The sequence below is a fragment of the Humulus lupulus genome, chromosome 1 (assembly GCF_963169125.1).
Source record: "Humulus lupulus chromosome 1, drHumLupu1.1, whole genome shotgun sequence".
Classification (NCBI taxonomy): domain Eukaryota; kingdom Viridiplantae; phylum Streptophyta; class Magnoliopsida; order Rosales; family Cannabaceae; genus Humulus; species Humulus lupulus.
Window position 1 is genome coordinate 176,465,716 of NC_084793.1, and position 23,579 is coordinate 176,489,294.

Consider the following 23,579-nt stretch of genomic DNA (forward strand, 5'->3'; position numbering starts at 1 on the left):
ATAACAATGCTTTTTTTATATATATAAATTAAACATACACGACCAAGAATGATAGGGAAATTTCATGTTATATGCATGATAACTTAGTGAAATTTTATAATATGCCAACATAAGTTACTATCCCAAATATATGACAATTTCAATTTTTTAGACAAAAATACCCCTAACATTCAAACACCATTTTTCTCTCTCAATCCGAACTCTCTCACTCTCTCTCTCTCATTCTAATCTTGTAGATCTCGAAAAGATTCCAAAATTAAAAAAAATCATCTAAAACAGACATTTGAGTGAAAAAATATGAACCCCTAAAGTTTTCGTCAAATTTCAGTGCAGAGCATCGAAAAAGCATCGTTTTTGCCAAAAAAACAAGTTTTCATGATTGCATCGCAACAGGATTGAAATACCATCGATTTTGCATTGAAACACCATCGATTTTGCATTGAAACACCATCGATTTTGCATAAAAAAAGCATCATTTTGGCCAAAAAAAAGTTTTCATGATTGCATTGCAAGAGCATTGAAGCATCATCGATTTTGCATCAAAATTGCATAAAAAAATGCATCGTTTTAACCAAAAATTAAGTTTTCATGATTACATCGCAATAGCATCGAAACACCATCAATTTTGCATCGAAACACCATCGACTTTGCATCGAAAAAGCATCGTTTTGGCCAACAAATAAATTTTCATGATTGCATCGCAAGAGCATCGAAACACCATCGATTTTTCATCGAAAAAGCATCATTTTGGCCAAAAATCAAGTTTCATGATTGCATCGCAAGATCATCGATTTTGCATCAAAAATGTATCCTTTTGGCCAAAAATCAAGTTTTCATGATTGCATCGCAAGAGCATCGAAACACCGTCGATTTTGCATTGATAGTGTTTCGATGTTCTTGCGATGTAATCATGAAAACTTGGTTTTTTTTGGCCAAAATGATGTTTTTTCGATGCAAAATCGATGGTGTTTCGATGATCTTGCGATGCAATCACGAAACTTACTTTTTGGGCAAAACGATGTGTTTTTGATGTAATTTCGATGCGAAGTCAATGGTGTTTCGATGCTCTTGCGATGTAATCATGAAAACTTATTTTTTTTTTGCCAAAACGATGTTTTTTCAATGCAAAATCAATGGTGTTTCGATGCAAAATCAATTATGTTTCGATGTTGTTGCGATGGAATCATGAAAACTTGATTTTTGGCCAAAACGATGCTTGTTCGATGCAATTTCGATGCTCTGCACAAAAATTCGACGAAAACTTTGGAGGTTCATATTTTTTCACTTAAATGTCTATTTCAAATCTTTTTTTTTTTATTTTAGTATTTTTTTAGATACACAAGATAAGAACGAGAGAAAGAATGAGAATGTTAGATAAAGAGAAAGTTCAGATTGAGATGGAAAAATGGTGTTTGAATGTTAGGGGTATTTTAGTCTAAAAATTGAAATTGTCATACATTTTGGACAGTAACTTATGTTGACATATTAAAAAATTTCACTATGTTATCATGCATATAACATGAAATAGTAATGCAATAACGATGGGTTAATGACACTCAACAAAACCAAAATAACAAGATACCATCATTATGAAAACATAGATCGAGAATACGACTTCTCAAGAATAGCAAAAAAAAAACAAATACAGAAAATTAAACACAATGAACACAAACTTGGTCGAAAAACATATCAAAGTGATTATAACATGCATGCAACACTAGATAAAGTGAGAAGAAAATTACCTATAAAATTTTCACTATATGCTTGTACAGATTTTTTTCCACAATAATAAGTGAATGGGGGAATGTGGTTCAAATCAATTAACTATTTTTAGTTCTATGGGTGTACTTTCAGCTTTTTGTGAGTAAGAGAGAGTGGTAATGATTGTTCAGAAAGAGAGGACCATAAACGGATAGGCAATATGCAATTTTATGATAATGGTAAACTTGTCAAAAATATTGAATAAACTTGTCTAATATTGAACAGAAGGCATATGGGAGAAATGTTTTTTTTTAACTTTTTCATATAAAAAAAATTAACCCTTAACTACTCAACTATTTTAAGGGGGGTAACTCCATGAATTAACCCTTTTTCACCATATATTTATAACCATAACCCCTCATTAATGTTTCTCACATTAATGACCTTATAGGCACTTAAAAAGACATTAATACCCTTCAATAGATATTAAGTTGTTCTCTCTTTTGTTTGTCTTGCACGTACCTAGCAGCCATGGAAATGATCTACTCTCACAAAATATAGCAAACACATATTCTCTCTCAAATCATCAAATCTCAAAGGTCATCACCATTTTTTCGCACCAAGATTTAGAAAGTGACGTTATCTCCCACATCTCTTTTCTTCTCACCCAAGTTGAAGAAGATTAAATAAAAATCATCTCCCAAACTTGAAGAAGATTGATGATAAGTCCATTTTTGTATAAAGTTTATTTCTTATTCTTTAGGGTTTTATGTTAATAAGTAGTGTGTTTGAGGATGGTTAGAATCGTTTTGCTAATTTGTTTCATTTAAACTGAATCGTCATTTTTTAGGATAATGTATATATTTTAATGAGTTTTTGGTTTGATGATAATATTGTAGGGTTCTGATCATTGGAGTAAAGTTAAAGAGGAGAAAAAAATCAAAAAAGAATGAAAGCATAATCAAGCAGAGAGCTCGCCGCTACAAGGAAAAATCCTTGCCGCTACGAGACAAGGCAGCAGAGTACTCGCCGCTACAGGGAAAAATCCTTGTTGCTACGAGTAAAACAGAGAGCTTATTGCCGCGGCAAAGGAAAATGCTTGCCGCGGCACGAGAACCCAGAAGTTGCCATTCGTCATTCTTTGCCGCAGCAAGGGAAAATGCTTGCCGCGGCACGAGTTTAAATTTTGAATTCTTCTGATTATTTTAAGAGAGATATAAAAGGAGATTAGGGTGAGATTCCAGGGAGGTTTTTGTTTTTCACGTTTTTAGAGAGAGAAACTCAGAGAGAGAGCTTTGGAGGAGAAGGAAGATCGCATTCAACATCTCAATAGTTTTCTTCTTCCCCTACTCTATTATTCTTTATTTATGTTTATGTTTTTAATCATGATGAAGATTATTGGCTAGTTTCTTTTAGGTTAAGGGTTATTCAAAACCCAGACATGATTGCTTGATTTCAGTTATGAGTATTATTTCTTGATCTCCTTCATATTAAATTGATTCTATTCTTTTATGCTTATCTTATGAATTTTGTGATTCCTTGTTAGGGTGTACAACTAATTAGGGTTTACATTATTTCATTATCATCTTAGAATTTCTATTCACCTAATAGTTTAGGGTTCTAAGTATTTGTGATAAATTGCAATTGATGATATGGTCAGATATGTTGTTGATTGTGATGAAGGATAGAACCTAGGTTAAATGAATTATATGCTAAATTGATTTATTGCCTAGATTAACCTATCTCCATTGTTCTTAATGCTTTTACTAAATTAAATGAATCATATGCTTCATAGGTTTGTTATTTGGTAAAAAGAGTTCATTATTGAGCGCTTCGCCGTGATTGATTGTAATAGGGAGATTGGGATAATTGACTACTTAAGCTTTATCTGCGGGGTTAATAGTTTAATTGGGAATCAAAATAATATTCAATATTGATATTCATGCATGATTGTTTGAGGTGGAGAATAATTCTTAACTGTTCTTTAAAAATCGTTATAAATCCTTATTTGTTAATCGTCTTATTAGTTTTAAATTTCAAAATCCCCTTTTCCTTTTAACTTTGTTAAACTTTGTGAATAATAAATTGAATATAGTTCCCTTGGGTTCGACCTCTATTTGCCATTGTACTAAATTAATTGGTGATAGTGTAATCAAAATCTTTATTAAATTTGGTACGCCATACGACACGCATCAATTGAACATTTGATTTGATAATGAGTAAGTATTTTTTATTTATAGGTTATGGGTGTCTTGTATAATAGTTTAAATAGAATTTTGGAACTACTATACACTAAAAAATCTATGAAAAGAAATAATTTTATGTTGAGATGACGAATTTTCGAATGATTTTCGCGATTTAAGTCACTGTGTTCACACATTATTCACACTTTGTTCACACTTGGTTCACATTTTCGCAATTTAGGTCACTGCGTTCACACTTTGTTCACACATTATTCACACTTTGTTCACACATGATTCATACTTGGTTCAGACTTGGTTCACGAGTACTTAACACATGATTCACATTTGGTTCACATATGATTCACACTTGGTTCACACATAATTCACACTGGGTTCACACACAGTTCACACACTGTTCACACACGTTTCACACTTGGTTCACACATGCTTCACACATGCTTGCTTCACACATTTATTTCTTGTTTCTTTTGGCTAGTTTTACCTAATAACCTTTGGATTTCGAACCTTTTGTCATATGTTATACAGGTCAAACACATATAAATATTGTGGTGTTATATAATGGATCGTGGGAACAAGTTTTGAACGAAGGTTGGTCATTTAGTGCTAAATAAAGCAAGGGTATGAAGGTGCCAAAGACTATCACTTACAATAGTCTTGTTGATCAATTGTATACTTTAATCGGAGCTGACAAGTCTCGTATTGATCTTGACTTAAATGTAATCTATCATTTTGGAAGTAAAGGTATCCCTCCATCTTTGATTAGTAATGATGATGATGTTGCTTTTTTTCTTGATGAGATAGGAACATCTATCAATCATCGGACACCCCTATGTGTGTCTACTATAGAGAAGAGAAGTAATGATCCTTTGGTTACTAAAACACGTGAGTTGTATACTATTCCTCCAGTTGAAACCAAAGTGAATGATGATTTTTGCATTGATGGCAATGAAGACAGTTGTGATGATGATAATAATGATGCAGATGGCAATGAAGACAGTTGTGATGGTGATAATAATGATGCAGATGGCAATGAAGATAGTTGTGATGATGATAATAATGATGCATTAAGCTCAGATGATAATGAAAATATTGATAGGTCTACATGCAATGATGTACTTGTGAAGCATAATTTACAACAGTCAACCTCCAATGAAGTATTGAAGAGCCATGATTCCTCAAATAATAGAGGTCGTAAAGTAAGACAGGTTGGTGAAGATAATCTATGGAGTACTCCACTTTTGTTGAATCAAGGGGAAAAAGGCTCTACTTCAGCCTCAATAGCTCAATTACTGACATCTTCTTCGAGTATCAATTCGTGGGAAATAAAAGAGGGTCAAATATTTGAGAACAAGCAAGAGTTGAAGATGAAACTCCATCTTTATGCATTAAAGAAAAACTTTGAGTTTAAAGTAAAGAAGTCTGGGAAAAATATATGGTGTACAGTATGTGTTGATGATAAATGCAAATGGAGGTTGAGGGCTACAAAATTGGTTAATTCCAATATGTTCGAGGTTCGTAAATTTTTCGGTGAACACACATGCTCATTGGATGTTCGACATAAAGATCACCGTCAGGCATCCCCATGGCTTATTGGACATGTCATAAGGAGAAAATTTGAGGGTGATGATGTTAATTACAAGCCAAGGTCAATTGTAAAAGATATGAGTTTATCATATGGAGTTCATATGAGCTATGCTAAAGCTTGGAGGTGTCGAGAGCATGCATTGGCTTACATAAGAGGTACACCAGAATCATCATTTCAGAAACTTCCCTCATTTCTATACATGATGGAGCAAAAAAATCCTGGAACTGTTACTCATTTGCAGATGGACAATGAAGGTAGGTTCAAATATTGCTTCATGGCCTTAGGTGTTTCTATTATGGGGTTAAAAACATATATTCGCCCAGTTATATGTGTAGATGGAACCTTCTTAACTACTCGGTGTGGAGGTACTTTGTTATGTGCCATGGGACAAGATGCTAACAAGCAAATATCTCCAATTGCATTTTCAGTAGTTGACTCAGAGAATAATGACTCATGGTTGTATTTTCTACTGAGGTTGAAGGAAGCGATTGGTGAAGTGGAGAATCTAGTATTCGTGTCTGATAGACATACTAGTATAGCAAGTGCCTTGACTAAAATTTTTCCTGAGGCACACCACGGTGCTTGTATACATCATGTTAGCATGAATATCCGTGCGAAGTTCAAAACTGACCATTGCCATGAAGAATTCTTCCTTGCAGCGAAAGCTTATAGAAAGCGAGAGTTTTTACGCCATTTTGAGAAGATTAAATTAAAAGATCTTGCAATTGCTCAATACTTAGAGAATCAAGTGGGTTTTGAAAAGTGGGCTCGTTCTTTCTTTCCTGGTCATCGATATAATTTAATGATTACAGGTATTGCCGAAAGCTGGAACAATGTCATTGCTGAGGCACGTGGGTGGCCAATTACTTGTCTCATGGAGTTTATGAGGCACATTTTACAAAAATGGTTTTTCGAGCGTCGAACTGCAGCATCAGCGGCTACAAGTCCTCTTGCCACAGAAGTGGAAGCTGATTTGCGAAAGTTAGCAGACAAGTCCACTACCTCGTTCTCTTTTCCGTCTAGTCAGTATGAAATAACAGTATTGGATGGTGATCTTGATGGAGATGTCGACCTGAGGAGGAAAACATGTAGTTGTAGAAGATTTGATTTGACAGGTCTTCCTTGTGAACACGCTCTAGCTGGTGTTCGAGATCGTGGCATTAGTCCATATAGTTTATGCTCCAGATTCTACACAGTTGAAGCGTGGTTGTCATTCTATGGTGGATCTGTATATACGCTGGGTAATGAAGAATCTTGGGTGATACCAAATGACATAGGAAGTATGATGATAGCTCCTCCTTTAGTGAAGCAGAAGGCTGGTCGTCCAAAGAAGAAATGACATTTATCAAAGGGTGAGAAGAATAACAAACAACATAGATGTAGTAGATGTGGTGTCCTGGGCCACAATCGAGTGACGTGCACCACTGTTTGTCCCCCGCCGTCTAGACATGCTTAGTTTGTACTTTTATTGTTTTACTTTGTACTCTTCAATTGCGGAATTTGAATTTTTAGATTGGTTCAGTAATACGACTTTTTGTGTTAAAGTTTGTTGTTTCGGACACACCTAATTCATATTCACACTTAATTCACACCTAATTCACACATTATTCACACATATTTCACACGCGGTTCACACATAATTCACACATAATTGACACCTGGTTCACACCTAATTCACACATAGTTCACATATAGTTCACACATAGTTCAATCCCGATTCACACATATTTCAATCCTGATTCACACTTAATTCACACCCAATTCACACATAACTTAATAAGATAAAAGTGACAAAGATTTATCCATTCCACTATTAAGATGAAATAAACGAAGTCATTCAATACCATTTAATGAGATGAAGTTGACATAGTTTTTTCATACATTCAAAAGTAAGATACATATATTTAAATAAAATACAACTATGGTTGTAAGTTATGGTAAAACAAATCTACACAAGTCTTTTTTCTAAAGAAATCCATGTTGTCGTCATTTACTTCGGATAGCGGTTTTTTGGCTAGCAAGTACTCCAGATGTTTGATGACATATACCCCACAATCGCCACTGCAAAGGAAATAAAGTTTTTTAATTATTGGAAGACCATAGTGATTATTTGCAATATAAATATGGTTAACAGAGTTATACCTAGTTTTGGTCTGTGGCACTTTTTCTGTGCCAAGTCTTGTGAACTCAAAACGCACTTTGTCTGCTTGTAGTTGGACATTTTTCCTATGGCTTAACAGCCCACTGGATTGAATTAGAAATGGTAGCATTTTTCCCCATATGCTCATTTTATTCTCAAAGTCCTTGTTGGAGACCACAGTGATATCAGAGTCATAAGCTTTTATAAGATAGCTTGTCAATGATATCTCTAACAACACCCAATGTGTCCTAGAAAAATTAATTGGGGTAAACAAATCGTCAATGTCTTTCCAACTCCTTTTGAAATTGTTATCATCACCTACCAAGTAATCAAGCACTTCTTGTGGCCAAATGTAGCTTGATTTGATTTTCCTCTTGTTGAATTGTTCTCAATGTGGTTCGAAGAATTGTTGGAACATAGAATCCACGATGGTGAATCTTTCGGAGTAAGTCTTCTTGTAAGTGTACACTCGTTCTTTCATCAACCCTAAAGCTGCATCAATGTGCTGCATGCCAAATATTATAAGTATATATACATTCAAATTATATATATTTTAAAAAAAAAATTATTTCAATAGTCTTACCAGTCCGTCCAGCCATGTACGTGGTGTAAGTAGCTGAATAAACCATTTCGCAGTGCACGAACCAGCCAAGAGAGAAATAGGCTTATCATTCTTTTTTAAACCAATTACCCATTTCTTAAAACGTCTCATTTGCTTTTCGTCATATGGCTGTAGGGGATTAATTTCACAAGGATCAATTACAATTGTCTTTGCTTTCTTTTTCTTCTTAGTTGGATCAGTAAACTCGGAACCAAAAATTCTTTTCGTTGGAACCCTCATTCTCTTGAATTCCACCCTAGCCATATCTCCAGGAGATACCACCTTACAGCTAGGGCTATCTTCTCCAACAACGTGCTCCATAATAAATGTATGGTGTGGTGAAGCAAGATGCTCATCTGATAATGAATCCTCAGAATCACTACCTTTACGTTGCGAGAGCACTAATTCAATTAGATAATCCAACTTCTCCTCCATTCTTTGTTGGTTACTTTTCAAAGTGTCAATATCAGCTAACAACTTTTCATGGTGGGTGCTAATTGGAGTTGGTATCTCTTTCTTGTCTTGCTCGTGACGATGCCCATCTGCTACATCGGGCTTTGTGGGAGATTCCTCACGTTCTTCCCTTTCAAACTCCAATTCCACATCATCGTCTACAAAGCTAATAACACGTCCCATGAGTAGTTCATCTAGTCCTTGAATAATAGAGTCATGAAATTCTTTCTCTTCGGGTCTTGGATTGAGCGTGGCCTTCACAAGATTCTGCAACAAAATAATAAATTAATAAGGTATAAACATTACTTATAAATCACAAACTCAAATAAAATCTTAACGACTTACACTTTTTTTCTTAAATACACCTTCAATATCTTTCTCTTTCAGCATTTTATGCGCTGACCAGCTAAGCATTCTTGGAAAGGCAAGGGGTTGTTGATCAGCAAATGCAGAGAACTTTGTGAAAATTTCATAGGCCCAATATTGCAGAGCAATGGCATAACCATAAATTGTGTACTGAGGTGTTGGCCTTTTTCTCTTTTGCTCAGCATTCTTCAAGTATTTATTCCTTAGCCTTTCCATATCTTTTGTCAAGCCGAATAATGTCTTCTCGTACGATAATCTCCCCCAAGGATAGTTGAAGAAGTCATCTTCATTTTCCACCATGGAAAGGACATCAATAAAGCATTTCTTCTTTGGTTCACTAGGTAATAAAAGAGAGTCTACCAAAAAACATAGACCTAATTTCCATACGTCTTCTTTCACATCGCACCTTTTGAATCCATCTTCCAACTCTTCAGAAGACAAACATTCTTTATTGTTCAAGTATGTCTGGAGAAGTCTTTTACTCTTGGTCATTTCTTTATACTTTGCCTGATCCGGAGAAATTCCACAATTCAATCCAGTGATCAAACCAAATTCACTAATTCCAAACCTTGTATTCTGACCACAAATATTAAAATTCAAGCAGTATTCGTTCTTTCCTCTACCAACAACTCTCCTAAGTAGTAACTGGTGAATAATAACTCCAGAATATTGTAGAGGCGAAGCTAAGAAGAATTGCTTGAATGGTGACTGTTTAGCTCGTTCCAACAAGTCAAATGTCGTGAACTTCACTATTATTGTACTCATAATGCTCCCTCCCCTATACGCAGCCTTTGCTGGATAATGCCTTTCAGTAGGAAGCATGAGGAGTGACATCTGAAAAGGTAAATTAAATAAGCGCTTAATACATAACTCAGATATATTCACACTTTCTTCACATACGGTTCACACATTATTTACACATGGTTCACGCATAGCTCACCCAAATTCACACCAACCTCACATAATTCACACATAGTTCACACCCGATTCACACATATTTCAATCCTGGTTCACACTTAATTCACACCCAATTCATACATAACTTAATAAGATAAAAGTGACAAAGATTTATCCATTCCACATTTAAACAACTTTTACAACAAGAGTAAAAATATATATTTTCGGTAATACATTTGTGGGGTCATATAAAAATTTACTATTGAGGTACATTTTATGTACACTAGTTTAGAAACTCTACAGCAACCAAATCACACCAAAACCAAAATACCAAACACTGCAGCAATGACAAGTAAAGAAAACACAGGGGAGTTCAGAGCATAAAGGTCTCCTAAGTTCATTTTGCTAGTCTTGCTATCTCAATTCGCTATTCTCAAAGAGTTACAGAGCTTCTCTTCTCTCTTTTTCTCTATTCTCTACCTTTTTCACCAGCCATCTACCGTACAAGTTTTCCATAACTCAGCCAATCATTTGCATCAGAGGTGTAATGATTAAAACACATCAGAAAATGATTGCCAAACCAATTTTGCAGCCCCACGTGTACCAACTGCAAATTCTAGTTGTCACCTTAATTTTAAACCACCTTTTCTCCACTGTTGAGTTGTTTGCTTTGCCATAAATATATATCAGAACATGTGGTCTGAATATGATTATGATCCTCAACAATATTGCTCAAGACAATTGTTTGGATACTGTGAGATATTAACACATATTCTAAATATTTTTCACTCACTGTTGCTTTCCCATTGGCTGCAATTGCAGAATCAAATGCAACTCTGGCCAGCATTGCCATAAGCTATGTCTTACTCTTGACCACTTAGTACATATGGTAACTAATGTGAGAGACATCCTTAAATAACAGTTATTATAACTAAAACAAGCCTAATCATAGTGCATACCCCACAACAACCAGAATATTATTTCCTCAAAAGTTCCCAAAATACAGTCCCATTCCTCATTCTAGTCAACCCAAGAAACAGAAATTACCACTCTTTCGTCTATTATAGATAATCTTAATAGGTGTTTTATCATTCTTGGTTATATTAAAGAAATATATGTATATATATTCATGATTTCAGCCGAGGCCATACCATAATACACATCACTTAGAAATTATTTCAACACTTCAAAATAAGACAGTACAATTTGATATTGACAGTATGTACAAGTTTCTCATCATACTCTTGCCTCACTACAAGGAAATAAGTCTAATAATGGCTTATTATAATCAAGAAAAGGTTCAAGAATCACTTTTAATAGGGTTAGTTAGTGTAGTTTCCTTTTATAATTCACACATTGTTCACCATAAGTTCAGAACATGGTTCACACACCATTCACACCAAATTCACACATGGTTCACACATCATTCTCACATTGTTCACCATAATTTCGGAACATGGTTCGCACATCGTTCACACACTATTCACACCAAATTCACACACTATTCACACTAAAATCACACATGGTTCACACCAACTTCACTTCATACATGGTTCACACCACAATCACACATGGTTCACACCAATTTCACACATTGTTTACACTGAAATTACATATGGTTCACAACAACTTCACTTCACACATGGTTCACACTAAATTCACACCACAATCACACATGGTTCACACCAATTTCACACATTGTTCACACTGAAATTACATATGGTTCACAATAACTTCACTTCACACCAAATTCACACTAAATTCACTCCTTATTTCCCAATTAAAACATGCCTCAAGTAGTTAGAAATTTAACCAAAGTACAAATTCAAAATAAACAAAGGAGTCATAATAACAACAAGGGATCCCAACAACAATACCTTGGGCTAGGGTATCGGGCTTGCAAGGGGAGTGTGGGGTCTTAGGTGTTGTAAACCTTGGGCTCCGGCGACGTGGGCTCAACGATATGGCTGCGAAACACGGCAAGGCAGCAATGTGGGTGGGTTCGGGGTCGGGACCAAGCAGAGGGGATGGGTTCGTGGGTTCGGGACCAAGAGTGTAAAAGGGGCTGGTGGCTGTGGAGATGATGACGCAACTGGGAGGAGGGACGAGGTGGGTGCTAGCCGGAGTACCACCGCAGCTTCGACGGGAAGAAATCTGGGTTTGGGAGGGAGGGTTTTCAATGGACGGGAAGGGGGAAGAGTAAGAAACTGAAAGAGTTTTATTTGTTTAACAAATGGGTAATTTTGTCTTAAAGAGTTAAAAATATGAAAAACTTTAACTAAGGGTTAGAGTTAGGGTTAGAGATATAAATATAAGGCTGAATAGGGGTTAGTTAATGGAGTTACCCTAAAAGGTTCAAGTTTTCCTTCCGTTTTTAGCTAAAAATCTGCTTCCTATAGATTCCCCTCTTATTCTTATTTTATTTTTTAATACCAAAATGAAAAAAAAAGTCTAAACAAATGTTGCCTAAACCCCTCCAACAGTCTTGAGTATCAGAAATGGCACTCTCTGTCTCCCCTACCACGCCCTACTACACTTGCTCTCTCTCTTTCCGCCATGAACGCACTATCCCTTTCTCACTCCATATCAATGAACTCCACCACTATCCCCTTCTCTGCGCCGCCGCCACCGCCAAGTCGCAGACTGGCCCGGTCGAGAAGAACCGCCATTCCTCTTCCGCCAATAAGAAGAGGAAGAAAAAGGGCAAGCGCGCCGGTGACCAAGGCGACGACAACGACGACATCGATTCCGAGGGGTTGAGCTTCAGTGAGGTTGAAATTGTGCAGTCTGAGTCTGTTTCGCCTGGTGTTGAGGCGTCGATTTCAGGGTCGGATTCTCGCTCTTTGGGTAACTATGCTACGCCGATGCCGAAACCACCGGCTGGGTTCGTGGTTGATGACCATGGAAAGGTTCTAATGGCTTCCAATAAGCGAATCGCTACCATTGTGAGTTATTTCACTTATGCTCGAGTTTTTTCCGTTCATGTTTTTAATTTATGGATTATTTTTCCTCTTGGAGGAGAGCAGATTGATAAGGTTGTTTTAGTCATGAACGGAATAACTTCGCATTTCTATTAAAATGCACAATCATTATTTGTTAGAGGAAAGTTAATGATATTCCGAACAGGATTGTTCTTTTTCTTACCCCTGTAGTTTGTCTGTAGACTCTATGACCGTTCAAAGCAAGGAAAGAATCTGAAAGACGGGTATTTTGTATTAACCCAGCATGAAGGATGCCAACTTGGTTATCTTTCAGCTTTGACTAGTTAGTTTTCTTATTGTGATCAGATTGTGCTCTAAAAGTTCGACTCCCCTCACCTATCTGTCAAAAGAATGAAAAGCCTTTTGTCTTACCACTTTTAAGGTTGCTCATGAAGAGAAAGAGGTAACAGAACTTGCTGGAATCAGATTTCGCATGTGATTCTGTTTCAGTTGGGCCTTCTCTGGATTTGAGCAGGTAGGGATGTGAGAGATTGAGTAATAAATATTGCATGGGGTTAAATGGTGCGACAGAGATGTCATGTATGCTGTGGAAATCCCATTCAAGCATGGTAGATGAGCTTTCATGCATTCTCTCTTTACCTCCGCTTTGAATTAGGTCAATTTTGGTCAATTAACGGTGTTGGGTAATGGGTGTTTTTTTATGGAACAGGGTGTTTATTGCATTACTTGACTTGATGGAATCACTGTTATACGGAAATGTATGCTGGATTGATAAAGTGCTGTAATTTTGATAAGCACCTGGTTTCAAGTACATGAAGGGAAATAGTTACGAAATTGATCTCTTTTCAATCTCCAACTGTCTATGGTATTTACTAGATGTTGTTATGGATTCTAATCTTTTGTACATTTGAAGTTATGCAACCAGGAGCAAGAAGCTGAAAAGAAAATAAACCTAAACAAAATAAAAAGAAAAGGGAAAAAAAAGTGTCAAGTGAGGGGTGAATATGTTGTTGCATTTCTAAAGTTAATGAAGAATGCTTTTTTTTTTTTTTACATGTAGAAGGTGTTGAAGGTAAGAACTCGTCAACTAAATTAGATCAAGAATTTTTGGAGTTGTAAAAGAAGTGAACTTTAAACTCACTAAACTTCGGGTAAACTTCCTTATGATTTCAAGAATATCAAATGTAAATGTTGGAACCCTAAAATGAAGAATGGAGAAAATGTTGAATGTCACCTTTCATTAGTAATAACAGGTTAGAAAATACTTCCCAAAAATCCCCCTTTCTCATATGAAGGAATGTCATATTTATAGTAGAGCTCTAATAACTCTTGGTACATTGTGGTTCCTGGGGATACGACTCTGCATATGCAGTTTACAGGTGGTAGTGGTGCTAGGAGTGGTTGTCGGCTCTAGTACATGCCGAGGGTTTGTGGGAGCACCTTCACTTCAGTACTTGGATGTACCTCCACCACTTGTTTAGTACGAGTGTCTGAGATTGGCTAATGAAGACCACATCAGGTACTTTACTCATACGACCACTACTTGTCTGGCGTGTACATCGTGTCCGTACTCCAACTCCTCTTGGTTTGTAGGTGCATTTCGTACCTGTACGAGCTCCTCGAGTCATACATAGGCTTTTACCTACACAAGGTACCTTATTCTTCAAGTATCAAAATCCCTATACGTTGTCATGAATGACACGGTCCCAATATGCCTAGGAGGCAAGGACCTTCCGTGATGGCCCTATGAAAATGATACGTAAGGGACCTTTCATGTCTTAGGCGCGATATCCTTGGCGCTAGGTACAACATGGTAGGCGAGCATGCACCTCGCAAGTCCTTCAGCGTGAGATGTGATGCCACATGCGAGGGTTGACCTCGCGACACCCTTGGCGCGAGACGCAATGCTCTGCGCGTGAGGCCATGGTGCGAGGCTTTTGGCGCAAGACCGTGGTGCGAGGCCTTTGGCGTGAGATGTTCTTGTGTTCAGCGAGGTGATGACTTTGCGAGGCGCAAGGGTGCGTGGCACCTGGGCACGAGAGGTTCTAGTCTTCAGCGAGGCGGAGGCCTCGTGAGCTGCAGGGGAGCATGACTCCTAAGAGTTTGGCACTCGGGTCTCCACGGGCAAGGGTCTCGTGAGGCACATGGAGTGCACAAGGGTCTCTCCAAGCTCCTCCATGGAAGAACTCCTGAGACCGTCGGTGACTCGAGTATACCTTTGCACGTACGGAGCTGATGTGCGACTCATCCAAGATGACCCCTCCAAATTAGGAGCGCCTGGGTGAGCAGGGACGGATGACCCACTCACCGAGGGAGGACGAGGCGCAGGAACATCGGACAAAGGGTGCCTCGAATGGCCATGAGAAGCGGGAGCGTATGGAAGATTATCATACTCATCGGAGAAAGGCATAACAAAGCACCTAGGCATGGTCTATTTACTGCGGGAATGAGAGGCCGTGTCGCGGTCCGTAGGGACAAAAGGAGAGCACTCCCTGGGGGATGGAGATTACCAGACTGAACGCTTAGATTCTGGGAAAACCTCCCCAGGCACCCATTCCACATTACCCCCATCCAAGTGAGGCTTGGCTAGAGTTGCCTTCTTCTTTTGCTCGGAAATATGCCACAGCAGGTCAGGCTTTGAAATCCTGGATAAACCATAGTGGTCAAGGTTGGCCACAGTGAAGAGATAGGCGACAATTTTCATAGCAGGGTTGGTATCGAGAAAGACGTCTATTGGTGCTGCCTCCGACTCAGGAACGTTGGGGATACTGAAGCTCTCTGAACAATCAACTCAGTTATCAATACGAGTATAAGTTCCAAAATAGCAAATTCAATGTAAAAGGAAAAAACTTGAAATACTTATTTGGGGATGAGCAGAAATGTTCACAAACAGAAAGGGGAACTTTCACAAAGAAAAAGTTCTGCTTCCAGGAACCCGGGTTGGACACGGAACCCTCTATCAGGGAGACTTGAGAATTGACTTTTTGTAGGAAATAGAAGCCTTTGGATTTAGGGGTGGGCATGAGATTGTACATAAAATGCATCCCTTGGGTCGTAGGAGCACGATCGTTAAGCTCCACAAACGCCATATATAGGCAGCTTAAAGTCAATCAGCTGTTAGGTGCCAGCTGAAGCGGAGCAAGGTCGAAGTGGTTGAGGACCATGACGAAGAACGGGTGTAAGAGAATGGTCCCACTTGCCTTCAAGATGTGCTCGCTCATGGCCACGTAGCCCGGGGGGGGGGATATCGGTCCAACACTTGTTGGAGGGTACGTATAGCTTCTACTCTTTGCCAATGTGATACTTCTCGGATAATTAACAACTGATTTTCCGACACGTTGGACATGATGGTGGATGCCAACAGAGGACCAAAATCTGGCTTCTCGAGAGCCACCTGTGGTCGCATTCTATTTGACATATCTGCAAAACCCAAGAAAAAATGTCAGGACAAAACAGGGCACTTTACCTTCCATTTTTTCTCATTGCGAGAGTTTTCCACCGAGGCAGTGAGTGTGGAAGCATCGAACACGGGTGGATTGAAGACAAGGGTTGAGGGGAACCTGAGATGACCTCAGGGCTAATATAGGGAGAGAACGGGGCAGGAGGTTCAGGAGGGAGGTTTCCCTCCATGAACTCCAACTCCATTTGTAGATCAAAAAGACTCTCTAAGGTTTGCAATGTGGTCATTAAGGTCAAAGGGGAAAAAGACTCATCACCCCCTTAAAACTAAATCTATCTCGCTCTCCATCACCCAGATTTTACGCTTAAGCTCGGCCATGCGCGTAAGGTGACATATACGGGCCCTCCTCAAGGTGTCATAGTCTTGGTAAGGGTTGTTCTCGGGGGACCCCGAGTCTGAAAATAAGTCTACAAACTCGACCCCCGGAGGAACGCTAGACGATCCCCCACAAGCCATGAAACCTTGTCTTGTTGGTAATAGGGGTGCAAGTCTAGGTGGAAAGGGTGCTACAAAACACAAAGGAATAAGCTCAAAACCTCTAGACACAAGTGCTCGAAATGACCAACTACGGGATACAAGGTGACCAACTACGGGATACAAGGAAGGGTATATGTGCAAGAAGGGGCATATATGTTGATTAGCTCGCGAGGATCTTCGGCCAAGACAACCCATCCCGAGTAATGCTAATTTAAACCCATTGAACGTAAGAAAGGAAGAAAGTACCTTGAGCGGGTAACATCGAGCACCGTCACGGTCGAAGGAATGCCAAGGGTCGAAAGTACACGTCTGCAAAAAGAAAGGAGAAATGTGTTTTAGTCTCCCAGCACCTATATAGACATTTACATAAAAAAAAAATTAAATAATAAAGAGGAAAGAAAGCCAAAATGATCTTGGGAGGAATGAAACCACTTACCTCTTGGAGGATGTGAAGACACAAATACCACCAAGCTAAGAAAAGAAAGTGTAGGTATTATGTTTGAGATGAAGATCTATTTATAAGAAGCTCAAACTCATCTTAGCCGTTGAATCCAATGCTTGATCTATGGTAAAAAAATGGAGTCAAACACCTACATTAGGATTCGCGAAGCCAAATGTTAGGCTCAAATTCATTCTCGAGGAATCACAAGGATCGCCACCTCCAAAGTGTGCTTTTATATGCCACTAAAGCAAAGAAACACACTAACACCACCTATGCATTGAAGACACCCTACCGTAAAGTCTACCGGAGCACCTAAAGGCCATTCCATAGACTGGGGGCAAGTGTGGAAGCCAAAAATCCATCAACGAAAAAATCTCTGATCCCTGGTTGAAATACATGGCTAAGGGTCACTTAGTCATGCTATGAGCTCAGGCCTATAGGTCTCACGAGACCACGTTCTAGCCAACACTCCCAAGGGCCCCACAAGTCTTTGCCTTGCTGAAGATTCGAAGGCTCACGACACCCTTGTGTCTCGCGCCCTTGGGCCTTGCGAGGCCCTCGCTTCGCGTCCATGTGTCGGGCGTCCATGTGCCTTGCGAGACCCTTGCCTGTTTGGAGACCCGAGTGCCAAGCTCTTAGGAGTCATGCTCCCATGCGGCTCACGAGGCCTTCGCCTTGCTGAAGACTAGAACCCCTCGCGCCCAGGTGCCACGTACCCTTGCGCCTCGCGAAGCCACTGCCTCGCTGAACACCAGAATGTCTCACGCCAAGGGCCTCGCACCACGGCCTCGCGCGCGGAGCATTGCGTCTCGCACCAAGGGTGTTGCGAGGTCAACCCCTGCATGTGGCATCACATCTCGCGCCGAAGGACTTGCGAGGTGCATGTCTCGCCTACCATGTTGTACCTAGCGCTAAGGATATCGCGCCTAAGACATGAAATGTCCCTTACGTATCCTTTTTAGAGGACCATCACTCGAGGTCCTTGCCTCCCAGGCATATTGGGACCGTGTCATCCATGACAACGTATAGGGATTTCGATACTTGAAGAATAAGGTACCTTGTGTGGGTAAAAGCCTATGTATGACTCGAGGAGCTCGTACAGGAACGGAATGCACCTACAAACCAAGAGGAGTTGGAGTGCGAACACGATGTACACGCTAGACAAGTAGTGGTCGTATAAGTAAGGTACCTAATGTGGTCCTCATCAGCCAATCTTTGACACTCGTGCTAAACAAGTGGTGGAGGTACTGAAGTGGAGGTGCTCCAACAAACTCTCGGCATGAACTAGAGTCGACCACCACGCTCCTGACACCACTACCACCTGTAAATTGCATATGCAGAGTCGTGTCCCCAGGGACCATAATGTACTAAGAGTCAATAGAGCTCTACTATAAATATGACTTCCCTTCATCTGAGAAGGGGGATTTTTGGAAAGTATTTTGTAACTAGTTATTACTAATGAAAGTTGACATTCAACATTCTCTCCATTCTTCATTTTAGAGTTCCAGCTGTTACATTTGATATTCTTAAATCATAAGGAAGTTTACCCGAAATTTAGTGAGTTTAAAGTTCACTTTTACAACTCCAAAAGTTCTTGATCTAACTTAGTTGACGAGTTCTTACCGTCAATAAAAGGCTTTGAAGGTTCTCCGCCCTTCGACCTCTTCCTTCACAAGTTTTAAGGAACCCCCTCTCCCTTTTCCTTGTCAGTTTCCTCTTCATCCTTCCAAAATCCATACTTTTAAGAACTGTTTGTTTTCAGCTTCAGTTATAGACTAGTGAAACTTGAAAGTCATCATCATTGTTACTCTAGACAATAATTAGTCCCTGTCAAATGCAATCCTTTTCTTATATAAAAATTCTATTATCTGGTGTGTAGAGAAAAACTATCTCACAAATACTGAATGCAGAACAGGAAATAGGACAAGTTTTGATTGAAGGGGGCCTGCTGTTTCCCTGAAAATATCAGAATAACCCAGCAATTCATTGTGCAGACCAAGAAAAGGAGAAAGAAGTTTAGGAAAATACAAGAATCTATCTGCCTTAAAATGAAAAAAAAAGGAATCTACTCAAATCTTACTTAGATCCTCTCCTCTTTCTCCCCCCTTAAAAGATCACCCCCTAACAACCTTGCCATGTCAATGCCGTATAGGTCATCTTCAGCCACTAGACTCAACCTCAGTTTCTTTCTTGACCCTCGAGTTAACCCACTTAATTGAGGGGTTATCAAAATCATATATATATGTATGAACATAAAAGTTATCGTTATACACTTGATCTACGCTATGAAAAAATTGACTTCATTTTCTTTGTTGAATTTGGACTATTGTTTTGTTTAATCTTCATATAAGCTTTGAAAGAGTCTAAAGAAGTTGTGAACAGGTGGATCCTACCAATAATGTTCCTTTGGAGTGTGTTATAAGGAGGGTATTCAAAAGTTCAAGAGGGGATGATTGTATGTTGCTATGCCCAGTTGACATGTAAGTAACATTTCTTATGTGACTGCAATATAGACCAAAATATAAGAAGTTATACTATTCTGCCTCTTAATATGTACTTGATAATTATCGCTTGCAGGCCTGTTCAGATATTGAAGAGCACAAATATTGAAGGCTGGTCTGCTGTATGTTATGGTGTTGCAAATTTAAATTTTCTTATCTTTTTGAGAATAAATTAGGGATTGTGGAGCCAATTTAATTTCAAATCAAACCACTTGAAAAACTCATAACTAATTTAAGATAATGGAAGTGAATCATCTCTTTTTGCCACCACCCAGGTTATATCCCCTTTCCCTTATTGTATGAATAAGTTTAGCTGCCTTTATCAAAAGCTTGTTAATCAACATGTGATAATCATGATGAAAATAAGATATATATATTTTCTTCAGAATATTCATCTTTATAGCTTACTTTGGGTTACATTTTAGGTAAGTGATGAAGAAGTTGAAGCAATTCTTCCCTCTGCTGCTTATGCCCTTGCGAAGATTCATATGCATTTAGTACATAGCGGGTAGGATGTAATAGATTAGCTTATTTTATATATATATTGACCTCTTTTATCTTGTTTTTTTTTCTTCAAACATGTTAGAAGGAATTTTTATTTTTGACCTGTTTTCCAGATTCTGTTATACAGCACGAGGAGGGTTTTGCTACTCAGAAGATGACATATTTGATTTTCGCACAGGCAATGCCCATTTTTATTTGTTTGTTTTCCCTAGTTCCACTTGTTTGAGATATGCTGTGCCTCTTTTACCGTTTAAATATTTTCCTTATATATATAAAGTAAGACTTATTTATTATTCAAAAGGTAAATGAACATATAGCAAGACTAGATGACAATTAAGACCAGTTGTCCTCTAAAGGGAAAAGCTTACTAAACTAATATGACATTTCAGAAACTCACGCTAAACCTCACAAGAAATTAGGAGGAAACTTTAGGAAATCTTTAAACAGTGAAACCCTCGAAGATTTTCAACATCTGATATCCCACATAAGAGCCAAATTTTCTTCGTCCTCTTTTTCATTATTTTTTTTAATTATCATAGAAATACAAAAATCTTATGTTCTAAAATATTCTTCTACAATGTTCCAGATAGATGATGCCAAACTGCTGCTGTTATTGCTAAATTAAGTTATTTTGTTTATTTCTACTTTTAAGAACTTTATATTTGGTACTCCCCATCCCAACCCACAAGGCCTAATAAGAAGTGTAACTTGCATTTCTGTGGATACAATTTAATATCATTTGATTTTAGCTGTTAGTTGAATGTTGGTTCTCACTGTTTTGCAGATGATGGTCAAGATGTAGATGGCTTACCTACTGAGGGTGTAGAAATTACATGCTTCCATATGGTAGTGAACTATATGATCCTTTTTCAATTTTCATTTCTCATGTTTCTTTTCATAGTAGAAAAACAATTTTTCTATTTGCGTGGACCCTTTCTTGAAAAAACTAGTTATGCCTGATTAAATCTTTTTTTTAATGAAGTTATTTTCCAAGTCATTATACACTTCTGGGAGACAACCAAAAAAAAAAAAAAAAATCATATAAATTCTGTTAAATTTGTATCTCTAATGTCATACAAATATATATTGTGCTAACATTGCAACTTTAGAATTTAAAGCAGCAGTTGCCATCATTACCAGTAGATGGCGGAGTTTACAAGCTATATTTCGTAATGTTTAGCTTTCTCTGATGGTTTGGTTTCTTTGGCATGCTAATGCACCAGAAGAGACTATCTTTGGGAAATTGTTTATGTGACAAATCGTAATAAACTCTTATTGGTATTGGTGACAGACAAATAAGCTTAACGCTGTATTTATTCTCCTGACTTTTTATGTCTCGGTTTTAATATTGCAGGATGGTACACATTACATGATATATACACCATCTGATCCACTTCTATTTGTTGCTGTAAAGGTAACTTTTTCCCCCCTAGTATCTCCAAACTATCAATGCATGTTTTCCCTTTGTATGTTCTGATGGAGAATTGAAAGTTGTTAGAACCTTAATAAATAAATCTTGTTTTCTGCAGGATAATAATGGAGTTTTGCAAATTGCTGATGATGTAAGTAATTTCACTCAATGATGTTTTAAAGTAGCCATTCTATTAACATCTTGTTATGTGTTTTACATAAAGGTGAATTGGTGTTTGATTGTATTTACTTTACATGGTGGGAAGTGAGGCTTTAAAGTCTTCAGTGCTTTACATCACTTTCCTTTGATTTTAAGGATTAGTTATCCTTTATTCAAGGATAGGTTTGAAGGAGCAATGTGTCAAGCCATATGAAAGAACAAGATCCCTACACATGCCCCATCTTTTGGCCTGATCGCTATAGTAATTGACTGATTCTTTTGATGTTTGGTTCCACTGTAATGTTAATTTTGTAAAAAATTAATATGTAGTTTCAGAAAGGTCAGCATTGTATTTTGGTTGATGAAATCTCCAGCCATTCATGGGCTTCCAACCCACAGGGCCACATCTTTTTGCTTAAACCATCACAGAAAATTATTGATTTTGATTAATGTCTTGTGTGGTGTGTCATTTTCTCTATTATATAGTCTAATCAATGTTTAGTTCAGTGGAAGATCAAATTCTTTTGCTCTATTGAAAAAAAATCCCCCTGGCCTTACCTCAGCCTCCCCATCCTACCTTACATAATCTTTTGGCATAAACGCCATCAGTCTGCGACTGACTTTCCCAATTTGAAAAAATTGTGATGATTTAGATGTTATTTGCACCATCTTCAATTAATGAGTAAATTGATATCAGTGACCTTTTCACTCTGTTTTTTTTCATAATCTTTTTCACATTAATGAAACATTTAGAGCTCAACAAAGAACTTTTTGCTTCAAGAAATTAGTAATATGGAGAGTTGCAGGCATATACCAGGCAAGAGATTTTGAAGAAGAAATAATAAGAACATGTAAGAGTTGGGTGTTTAGGTGGTTTCCTTTCCATCTTTTCTTAGCAAGTTGGAATTTTAGATGCCCAGTTGCTGAAATACTGGAGCCTTGTTGTCTGCTGGCTTTCGTTTCCATTGGTTATCTTTTATGACCAAACTCCCAACGGATCTCTCATGTAGAGGGTCAATAATACTGTTTTGCTAGGTCTTCAGTTTAGCTCCAAAAAAGTATTTTCTAACTCCATAGGCCATGGCTAATGAAGCTACTATGATGGTCAACAGCTTTTGGTGGCTTATCCCCTGAGAGCTAAAGAGGTTGTGCATAGGTTTAATGTGAAAATACATAGGTAATTGCTGCTATCAAAATAAAAGACCGAGTAATGAATGACTTTCAAAAAATATAATGTTTACTATTTTAGAATAAATCTGCATACTTTGGGACCATCACATTTGCTTTTTGTTCTTGGAAATAGGATCTACTGGATGACTCTGCCATAACAAGTGCCATAGACGAGGAGACTGAATTCAATGCCTTAGTGGTATGTGGCTATTTTCTCGATTCTTGGTGGACTTATATGTTAAAAGTAATGTCTGCTAAACTGAGTTTGTCTTTGTCATAATTGTAGGAAGAGGAAGCTGCTTTACTTGATTCTTTGTTAGGGAAAGAATAGTAGTGTGTATCCTAAGAAAAGCTTCCCAAGAATTTCTAGATTGACTTTATATGGCCGTAATCGAGGGGAAGAAAGAACTTGAAATCTTGCACCTTTAGATGCCATTGATTCAAGAGACCTAGTAAGCCGAGCAGTGTGTGTATATTGTAAATTTTGTTTCCATGCTAAACATGTTTAGGACTTCACTGTACTCAACATCAATTTTATGCAATTTTATTGGCTTTTGATTTTTGTA

The 23,579-nt window shown here is 38.0% G+C and overlaps 2 protein-coding genes across 3 annotated transcripts; both read left to right on the forward strand.

Moving 5' to 3' along the window:
* The first annotated feature begins 4,525 nt into the window (after positions 1–4,525).
* On the forward strand, positions 4,526–6,829 carry LOC133824971 (uncharacterized). The gene is made up of 2 exons (XM_062257981.1): positions 4,526–4,931; positions 4,980–6,829. Exons 1-2 carry the CDS (start codon positions 4,526–4,528, stop codon positions 6,827–6,829), a joined length of 2,256 nt encoding a protein of 751 aa, XP_062113965.1.
* Positions 6,830–12,373: 5,544 nt separating this feature from the next.
* On the forward strand, positions 12,374–23,579 carry LOC133800710 (uncharacterized). Of its 2 annotated transcripts, XM_062238752.1 has the most exons (11): positions 12,374–12,892; positions 19,651–19,748; positions 19,846–19,891; positions 20,195–20,277; positions 20,387–20,451; positions 21,058–21,119; positions 21,628–21,687; positions 21,803–21,835; positions 22,956–23,020; positions 23,147–23,212; positions 23,300–23,579. In XM_062238752.1, exons 1-10 carry the CDS (start codon positions 12,446–12,448, stop codon positions 23,169–23,171), a joined length of 984 nt encoding a protein of 327 aa, XP_062094736.1. In that variant the 5' UTR covers positions 12,374–12,445; the 3' UTR covers positions 23,172–23,212; positions 23,300–23,579. The 2 variants fall into 2 exon arrangements, with proteins under 2 accessions (XP_062094736.1, XP_062094730.1); XM_062238746.1 differs by lacking the exon at positions 22,956–23,020 and having other exon boundaries at positions 12,376–12,892.

Excerpts from the sequence above, each read along its gene's own strand:
- LOC133800710 (XM_062238746.1), top strand. The coding sequence starts at position 12,446 with ATGGCACTCTCTGTCTCCCCTACCACGCCCTACTACACTTGCTCTCTC. Across the intron at positions 21,836-23,146 it reads TTTTGCAAATTGCTGATGAT|GATCTACTGGATGACTCTGC; the intron begins GTAAGTAATTTC and ends TCTTGGAAATAG. Across the intron at positions 23,213-23,299 it reads CTGAATTCAATGCCTTAGTG|GAAGAGGAAGCTGCTTTACT; the intron begins GTATGTGGCTAT and ends TCATAATTGTAG.
- LOC133824971 (XM_062257981.1), top strand. The coding sequence starts at position 4,526 with ATGAAGGTGCCAAAGACTATCACTTACAATAGTCTTGTTGATCAATTG. Across the intron at positions 4,932-4,979 it reads TGATAATAATGATGCAGATG|ATGATAATGAAAATATTGAT; the intron begins GCAATGAAGATA and ends CATTAAGCTCAG.